The sequence below is a fragment of the Montipora capricornis genome, chromosome 8, assembly GCF_036669925.1.
Source record: "Montipora capricornis isolate CH-2021 chromosome 8, ASM3666992v2, whole genome shotgun sequence".
Lineage (NCBI taxonomy): Eukaryota > Metazoa > Cnidaria > Anthozoa > Scleractinia > Acroporidae > Montipora > Montipora capricornis.
Genome location: NC_090890.1, coordinates 25,111,261 through 25,121,260, shown reverse-complemented (window position 1 = coordinate 25,121,260; position 10,000 = coordinate 25,111,261). Strand labels below are relative to the sequence as shown.

At 37.3% G+C, this 10,000-nt stretch overlaps 1 protein-coding gene across 5 annotated transcripts in view; it reads right to left on the bottom strand.

The window, feature by feature from the left end:
* Positions 1–10,000, bottom strand: part of LOC138059775 (histone-lysine N-methyltransferase SETDB1-like) — a 77,828-nt gene that overhangs the window by 54,164 nt on the left and 13,664 nt on the right. For 3 of the 5 annotated variants that reach the window (XM_068905388.1, XM_068905390.1, XM_068905391.1), the window contains exons 5-8: positions 8,851–8,952; positions 7,975–8,051; positions 3,869–3,906; positions 940–1,060 (exon numbers count right to left, since the gene is read on the bottom strand). In XM_068905388.1, the coding sequence (XP_068761489.1) occupies positions 940–1,060; positions 3,869–3,906; positions 7,975–8,051; positions 8,851–8,952 (338 nt within the window). The remainder of the gene's footprint in view (positions 1–939; positions 1,061–3,868; positions 3,907–7,974; positions 8,052–8,850; positions 8,953–10,000) is intronic. The other 2 variants (XM_068905389.1, XM_068905392.1) reach the window with 1 other exon arrangement.

The following is a 10,000-nucleotide window of genomic DNA, read 5'->3' as shown; positions in this document are numbered from 1 at the left end:
CAGTATGTGAGTTACAGTAACAGTTAACTCAAATGTATGAAATAATGTGTGCAAGCAACCAATAGTGTTGACCAAATTTTCGGTAATTAAATTTATAGACTAGAAAATCAATGTCCTCAATGCTCTGCCATCTGGGCTCACAACTTGAATGGACACCTGCAAGAGAATGTCTAGGGTGCCAGATTTTTCCCTTATCATAATTATATATACATATATTTTTTTTATCTGTTTGTTTGTATTGCCACCTCTGAAACTAAATGCATGTCCTTTGCCTTCAATGTAAACTATTCCTTTTTTACTGGCATCGTAGCCAATCCAATATTGAAAACCCAAGACATCTTCAAGAAACAAAAATGACATTGTGACAACATGGACCTGAACAGTGAGTGACACACAAGTAAAAGAAGATTCTCAAAAGGAAATCAGATTTCAAAGACGCTATGCAAAATGCTTAGAGGAGCACTAGCTAGCTTGCTATGTAGTTTCTTACATTTCTGTCAATATTAGTCACATGCTGTCCACTGTATAAAAAATGGAAACAGAGCGACTTATAATAAGTACTCCTTCCTTCATTTTGGCCTTTCCAAAAAGAAAACAATAACAAAAACTATTATAGGAGAGCATACTCAATGCACAGATGTATGTTTTACTTAAGTGTAATAACAAAGACATCAATGGAAAACTTTAACCTTCTCCTTATAAAATCCGTTTGAACATCAGCACTTATTACGACTCTTGGTTATATTTGTCATGATATAGGCTGTCAACTTTCCAATGTTCTCTTCCGCTACTACTGATACACAGTACATTTAAGTGCATACATTTTGACAGAAAAATAGTAATTATCATTATTACTATTATTATTATTAAGTTCATGTGGCTTTAATGCAGATAGAAAGATGAAGAGATATTTTAAAAATATAATTGTAATTTACCTACCAACAACACGACTACCCACATTTAAAAAAGAAGGATGTGGGTAAGATTCCAAAGCAATGTGATTGGACAACAAAAGGCCTCGTGCTCCTTTGTCAAACTTAACCTTGTATTTCGTTTTCTTCTGAAATCACAAAAAATAGTGCATGTCATTTTTCATTTTTTAAGGAGCAAGTATGGATAAACTTACACACACACACTTTACTGTCAATTTCAACAAAAATTACCAAATTGGGTATGCCCGCAGGTACAGTAGGCGGGTCACACCTGTTAATTAAGGAATATTTACATTTATTATTCCACTATTATGCCATTTTACCATATTTGGTCAAGAGAACACACAAAATACGAGATGGTAATACACTGTAGTGTCCCGGTTTCATTGGTTTAGAACAGAGCATAATACGGACGGAATGGCAGTTTTTCAATGAAAGAAATTGTTTTCAACACGATACAAGGCCTGAGAATTAAGCTTGTCATCGCTTGTCTGTCATCATTTCGTTTATTGAATCAAATAAAGGACATTTGGCTGGCTTTCTGTGTGTTTACATAATTGGCAAGTGCTCTGAAGGACAAATGATGCACTTTTTAGAAACAATCTTACCAGATAAAATTGAATCAAAATAACACATTTTTGAGGTGGAATAATAAATCTCTTATTCGATGGTTTAACATCTAATACTCGAGGACATTTTGCTCATTGCTATGCAACTCGCAAAATATCTGCACATATTATATGTTAAACCATCGAATAACATGTACGTACAAACTGATTGCTCACAAAGGTTAACTAAAAAGAGATGGAATAACATAATCGTCACTAAATGAAAGCAAAAAGAAAAGCTGTTGCATTACTTAATCTAAAATAGTACAAAACACGAACAACTAGGAGGCAGATAGTAGAAACATTACAAAAATTTAAATAATAGTCTTGTGGACCTAACATGTTAAACAGCATTCATTCTAGAAATTGTTTGGAGTGAGACGTTGTGTCCCGCTGTCTAAGAATGCTGGGGACATTCGTCAAATGAGAGGGGACATTTTCATGAACAGTTGTGAACTAGGGTAATGTTCCCTTTACAACCATATTGCTTAAAACATTGACTGTCACAACAAATAATCACATCACATATACTTAATAGAAGTGGTTTTTTTGGCAAATGTTGAATTATACATTAAAGACAACAAGTATCTTCACAGTGCAGGGGCAGTAGAAGCACTGTTGTTGTTGTTTGTTGTTGTACATGAACCACTGACGTTAGACATCCACTCTTTGAGTGTTTCCCTTCTTGGATTTGGTCTTGGTTTTTTCTTAGCCGACTCTAACAGTAGTTCTTCAGCTTCAGAAAGTACTTGGTTCTCTTTATGTTTTCCTGTAGTGATTTCCTTGGAATTTTCTGGTTAATTAGTTGAGAAGAAACACAGAAAGTTCTTTCTTTTGACACCATGTTTAACTATTAGAGTGCCACATGTAAGCAGCTGCAGATATCATTCCCATGCTCCCTATACAGTGAGAAACCATGGCATCCATTTGTTTTGTTTTTATATTCTTTAATCAACATACAGTATTACAGAATGGATGATGCAAGGCAGTGAGAAAATGACACACAAGTGACACGCAGTACAATTATCTCAGGGACTGCGGAGTATGTTAGCAAGTGGGGGTGCGGGGTTGGGTTTGGTTGCAAGGAGGTCTTAAACGTGTGCAAATTGTGCAAAACCGCTCTCTAGAATGAACACTGGAACTTTTGTATTGTTTGCTTGGTCCTTCTTTTAAACGATTTTTGGAACGATCTCTTATTGCGAGAGGTACAGTATTTGTTTCAATACATGTAAAAAATACAGTTTCCAATCCTGAAATGAAATTAGTAAATAAGTGTTACTAATGCACTAGTTGACTCCCAATAACTCAAACCCTTGCTACACTGTAACTTGAACCTTGCACCAACTCGAACCAAAATAGATTTCCCCTGGATTTCCACCACATATTTACTGCAATTTTACTGCCATTAACTTGAACCCTTGATAACACAAACCTCCCCCTAACCTCCTACTAACTCCCCTTGATAACTTGAACCACATCCGTCAATACATGATAAATCAAAACAAATAGTGTACTGCAGTCCAAAACATTACATTACAAACAATCAGTTTGTTGGTTTAGGGTACACTTAACTACTAGAATTGCTTCTTACCCCTCCTGCTACTTCCTTGTTTCATGTTATGTTACGTTACGTTCTGATTTCTACAGTAATTTAGAAAACGCTCCATTTTCAAATGATTAAAATGCATACTGTACATTGTATGAACAGAAAAACGGTAAACAACGTTTTCTTTATTTCTGGTCCTTTGGTTTCAACTCCTGATGACTTTAACATTTTTCAAAAGGCCACTTTCAAAAATACCATGATAATACTCTTTGTTTGCACTCCAAAATTTTGCAAAAGCATTGTTTTATTTTCTCTTGGGACCACTGTAAGTCCCAAGAGAAACTGGAAACAATTCTTAGGGAAAATTTTGGAGGGAAAACAAAGAGTAGTATGGTATTTCTGAAAGTGGCTTATTTCCCTTGAAGGTTCGAGTTAACCCATATTAAGCCCTGGGAGTGACACTGGACAGATTTCACTCTGCCTAATGTCAGATGTTTTCACTTGCCGACTCGGGGTGTCCTAGGGCAAATAAGGGGTGAATGGGTTAGTCATTGTCCAGTATACCGTACATTGTATCTTTCTCAAAATTAATTTTCATGCAGAGCACTTTCATTGTCCACCAATGCACTTAGCTAATGACGCCATGCTGTTAACAATTATTAACTTGTACAAGTACATGTACATCAAACAAGATTCTCAGGGTCACATTGCAATCATTAAACAAACAGACCGTATGTTGATTAATTTCTATTCTCTAACAGTATCATGGTCAACCAGCTTACCTGAAGGCTTCTGTCAGTCAAGATCTTCTCAATCATCCCTTTGAGAAAAGAAATATAAAAGTTACATGCAGTTCCATTTTTTATACATCAAAAATTCTCTGTTGAAGTAAAACATTAACCAGAAAATGTTCACAAATTTAGCAGACATACAGGTAGATTATTTCACCGTGAAAGATTCATGAGTTTTCACATAAATTTTTGAGAAAAAGGCAGAACAAACTTGACTGTGTCATTTTTTAAATAAGAACATGTTCAGTGTGAAGGACTCAATCCCCAATACGCTCCGTTCCCAGGTGGTTCACAAATTTACATGTGCAGGATGTCATACCTGTTATGTCGGTGAAACCACTCGACATTTTGGCACCAGGGTTCATGAGCACTTATTCTCGGATCGCAATTCCCATATCTATAAACATCTTTGACTCGGCTCTCACTAATTTCCAACTTAAGATCAAAGGAGCCCTTCATATTGAATGGGAATGACCCGCATTGAATAAACAACTGAAACATGTTAATTTAACACTCTTAGTTTAATTACTATAATTTGTCTTCTACATTTTTTACAGTTTTGCACTCGCACCTTTTATTTTCCCACTCCGTTGTATCCCTTTAGTATCATGTAACCTTTTTTCATTGATTTGTAACTATTGTTATACAGTTTGTAATTTACACCTACTTGTTACCTACTTTATATAAAGCCACTCACTTGTTTTTTTTTAATGTTTGATTTCAATCTTACTGCTAGGAATTTTGGTAATATTATTGATCTTGCGGACAGCTCATTAATTTCCTGGACCTGCCCGGCTGAACTATGAAATTGCATTTAGGAAGGATGGTGAAGCTTCCAGCCTTGTTGATTGGTTGAGAATGAACTTGGATTAATATAATTTTCACTTTTGAAGCCCTCTTCTAACTCAGTCATCACCTTGTACGACTTGTTGACTAATGTCCTCATCCCAATCTGTTCCACCAAAGTGTTTGTCGCAGTCAGTTCACTACTGCTCTTCTTGGAATAAGGGTTCATGTCACTGGCCATTTGGTCGATGCCAATACCGTCATGTTTGTGAGTGTTGATGGTGATCACCCTCAAGTTAGTTGATGACAGTTGATGACATTGTTGATGGTATCATGTCATTCAGCTCTTGGGCATGCAGTGGAAAGGCAAATACGTTCAGTTTACATTCACCCCATTATATCTTTTTGTCTGTTGCTGATCTAGTCAAGTGGATCCTTCGGAAGAACTTTGAAGTGGGTTTCCTTCTTCACTATTATATTTGGATGATTTCATACACTGGATCCTCCTAGTTCTTAGTTTTGCCAGGCTGAGCGCAATTTAGATGCATGTCTCCAGACGTTCAAGAAGTGAGGCATTCCACTTCACCATAAACTGGAGGACCCCTGCACATCCCTGACCATCCTGGGTATAGAGCTTGATTTTCTCCTGTTGCAGGCGTTCCTTCCTCACGAAAAAGTCTTAACGCATCACTGCACTACTGAACTATTAGTTGCTCTCGTAAGGAGTTGGATTCTTTAACTTGCAACTTGCAGCATGCATGCGAAATGGTTGCTCCTGGTGGCACTTTTCTACAGTGTATTATCAATTTGCTCTCTACTTTTAGTCTGTTCTCACCTGGCTGCCTGTTTGCACCACTCACCTATAAAAATGTCTACCTGTCAGCTGTATGAGATATGTCCAGGTTTGCAATCAAATGCGAAAATTGCGCTTTTAACTATTTTTCCGAAAATTGCGGAAAAAAAACGCAAAAAGCAAAAATCGCAGAACACTGAAAAGCTAGAGAAAGCAAGTCCCCTAAAAGTGTTGCGATTTTTGCGAAAATTGCAAAATAGCGCAAAAATCGTAAAACTGAAACGAGCAGTTAGGCTAAATCAGTAAATGAATGGCGATAAAACATTATTTCATGTTCTCATATTTGTGGATACGCTGTTATCAAAAAAGTCGCACACAAGTCCTGAGAATTGAAATTGTCGCTAAAAGCGTAATTACATAGAACAGCTCATTAACCGAACTGCAGTTGCTAAAAGCGAAATAATTATTACGTAGGACTACTCATTAACCGAACTGCAAAATGAAAGCGAACTCACGAGGTAAAATCATATTTATGAAAGCTAACTCACGAGATATATTCATGTGTAGTGGGCTTGTTTCGGCTCGTGGATTAAAGAACGAGGTATATTCATGCGTAGCGCGCTTGTTTCGGCTCGGGTATATCCATTTGTAGTGCGCTAGTAGAATACCTTGGGTGTTTGAAAAAGTTTTTGCGATCATATGATTCACAAAATTAAAAAAAGGGTACAAGTAATGAATTTTGTTTTGTTGCTGTTGTCGTTGTAACAAACAAGGCATCGATGCGCTCGATTAAGCAACAGAGTTGTTATTCATTTTGCCGACGACAGGACTGCGGGACTGCGGAAGCAGCATTGCAACTCGAGTTTTGGATAAGGGAAGACACTTTAGTTTCTTTGTGTGGTTTGAAATTCACTTTCTGTAAATAAAGCCATTGCAATGTCGTTAAGGATACGTATTTGATCTATTCGTGCATTATTGTTTGTTCTTTTAATGTCTGGAAGTTGTCACGTTTTACTACATGGAAAGCTCGAAACAGCAAATTGTTTTATTTATTCACACCACACACCACACTTTCAGTAAATCGTGAATTTTTATTCCACTTATTTTCAAGTCCATTGCTTTCAGTTACTAATAATTGCTACACTGCTGAAAAGCTTTAAGAAACTATAGAATTAAGGTTCAGTGGTTTTGAAAAAGTTGGTTGACACATGCAGTGAAATTCAAGAATTCGTACTTCGCCAAATGGTCAGCATTTGATTAATTGCACTCGATTCCTAAGATGTAATATACCAAACTGTCGTATGGGCTCCTGCTTCTTCGGGGTTGTCACCTACAGACAAATCTGTCGTGGCCTTGTGTTCGCTTTCTTTTCAGTGTTCTGCGATTTTTCGCAAAATTCGCAATTTTCACTAAAATCGTTAAAATCGCAAATCTTATCGGGGACTTGTCTTTTCTAACTTTTGAGAGTTCTGCGATTTTTCGCAAAAATCATTAAAATCGCAAGTATCGCAACACTTTTGGGGGACTTGTCTTCTCTAGCTTTGCAGTGTTCTGCGATTTTTGCGATTTTTCGCAAAATTCGCAATTTTCGCAAAAATCGATGTTTGAGATGTTTGCGATTTTAACGTTTTACGAAAATTGCGAATGTTGCGAAAATCGCAAACATCGCACAACACTGAAAAGCTAGAGAACTTTTAACAATTTTTATGCAATTTTCGCAAAAATCGCAAAAATCGCGAGTCCTAGTTGGGGATTTGTCTTCTTCTTTGCACCATTTACAATTTTCGCAATTTTCGCATTTGCATGTAAACCTGGACATAAGTGAGCTGTATGCTCTTTACACATAGATTATGGTTTTCCCGATCCCATGTTGAACTGCTTACAACTCCAGCGTGTTCTCTGTGGGATAAACCAAGGCTCAAATTGTCCACAGCATCAACCAGCAACAGCTGACATCATGTGTGTTATTCATTGTTCCCTGGACCTGCTAGACCTCTATCATATGTCATGCTTCGGGCCACCTGTTGTTTGGTTTTCTGCAGGTTTCTGTGTGCTGGAGAGTTTACTGTCAACTCCAACTTTGATCCTTCCATGCGTCTAACTGTTCAAGTTGATGCAGAAGTAAATCCCTCCAGCCTTTGTGTTCACATCAAAACTACCAAAACTGACCATTTCCTACAGGGTTTCTTTGTTTATATGGGATGTGGTTGGGCCTCTCTCTGCCTCATCACTGCAATCATGGCTTATCTCCACCTCCAGGGGTCCTCACAAGGTCCTCTCTTCATTGACAGGGCCGGTCAGCCTTTATCTCATTCCTAGTTGTCAGCATGGCAAGGTTGAGGTGTTGTGCCAGCCATGGGGGCATTATTCTATATTGGAGCCTGCTGCCAAAAGTGGAAGGCCCCAGATATCTCAAGCACCCAACCTCCACTAAGCAATGCAGTTGTTAATTATCATTATAATTGACATACACATTGTTTTTGTTGTTATTATTGTTATTGTCAGTGTTGTAGTTTACCTGGATACCAAAGTTCATCTGCTCTTTGACCAATGACACGAGTTCCAACTTCAAAATTAGGAGCTCCTGGAATTAGGCTGAACGAAGCAAAAGCAGTTGGTTAAGTGTACACTTCTGTACCAAACATACAAAATACATTTAATTTAACTTTGCATTATTCCACAGTTCTGATAAGACTTAAGGTTTAGCTTTGGTGTGGATCCATCACTGCGCACCACTGACTCAGTTGTGCACCGGGCTGTCACAGGAGGTCGAGAGTTCGATTCCAGCTGGACCAACACTCAGGGTCTTAAAATAACTGAGGAGAAGTGCTGACTTAGTTTGTAATCACACCGGCAAATGGTTAGAATTTCAAGCCTTCTTGGATAAGGACTGTAAACCGGAGGTCCCGTCTCATAACCCTTGTTGGAAATTAAATAGTATGGGACGTTAAAGAACCCACTCACTACTCGAAAAGGGTAGGGGACGGTGTCCCCGGTGTTGTGAACTGACCTTAATCTGGTTGGGGGCATCTTTCACTTCCTAAATAAACTGTAATAGGCAATCTGGCCAAAAAGTCCCCAACAAAAAAGCATTGTAAATTAGTCCTGAAAAGCCCCGAGGGAAAAGACTAATCATTTCACCTCACTTCACTTCTTTCATGTCTATTTTGGTTCAATTATTGTAGAGTTTCTGACTTTCTGTATCAATGATTTAACTGCACACCACATGAGGGACCATGTCTTTTACAAGACTCAGCTGAAACTGTTGAGAAAACTACTAAACATTTCTAAATAATGTCTACATATACCCTATGTTCTACAAGAATCCAGTCACTATCAGTTTTTTAAGTTTTGTGCTGACACCAAAATTATTACATGTTCATACACCGTATACCTCTTTCCTTGCTCAGAAATAAGCTTATTTTCACTTGATGAATGTCCGAGTAGAGAAGAAGGATTCGCTGAATTAGTCTGAGAGGAAGGAATGGTACTTTCCCTGAAAATAAATAACCCACATTTTGAATTGAAAAGTCCATCACTATTGCACGACAAAGACAGAAATAAGACATTGTGATTATGCCGTAGGTAGCAGTTGGTAAATTCCCAAGTGAACACAATTATTAATGTTAAATGTGATAAGTATCTTTCAGCTGTATATCAAAATCATAGAATGCTCGTTCCTAAATGGAGTTTTTGAGTGGATATAAAAGGTTGTTAACCCATTGACCTCAGGGAGTGAGAATAAACAGATTTTACTCTGTCTAACACCTGACGATTTTACTCAACAACTGGGGGCATGCTAGGGCATTTGAGGTGTCAATGTGTTAATAATCCAGATTAAGCAAGATGTAACATGTTCATACAAACTTTGCCTTATAATTGTATTACTTGTACAAACAGATCGCTTAATAATTTTTCGTGAAAGTCCAAAAGAATAGAAGAGATCCCAAAATTTATCTTTATCCACTTTAAAACAATGACCCTTCAACACCAAAGTTCTCCAACTTACTACACTTTTTCAATTCAAAACATCAGTATCAAAAAAGCCAAGGTTCTGCATGCACAAAATGGAGAAGTGATCTTTGAACTTAACTGGACAATGTACATGTATTCTATAGCCTGCACCAATATGTGTTACACCCTGTCGAGTGGTTTAACAAAATTAAGATACACAGATATTTTGCCAGTTGCATAATATTATTTTTTTCCAAGCCCTGTTCACAGGCAAAATGAGCACATGCATTATAAATGTATGTTAAGGTGCCCCTGTGACCAAAAATTCAATTCTTATTTTTCTTTAGATTTCAAACCTATGTTAACTAAACACTAAGCAACCAAAGTTTTAACCTTGATTTCAAAAAGACACCTGTTTGGAGAAAATGACATTAAAGACTCACTAGTTTAAAAATGCCATGCATGTGTATGCAGCTGAACTAATATCAAGCATGGGAGTTTCGGGCTTTCAAACTTCTAAACATGTATAATAAGCTGCATTTACATGCTGAAATTTTAAGCGAGTGAGTAAATGACACCACTTTTTCCTA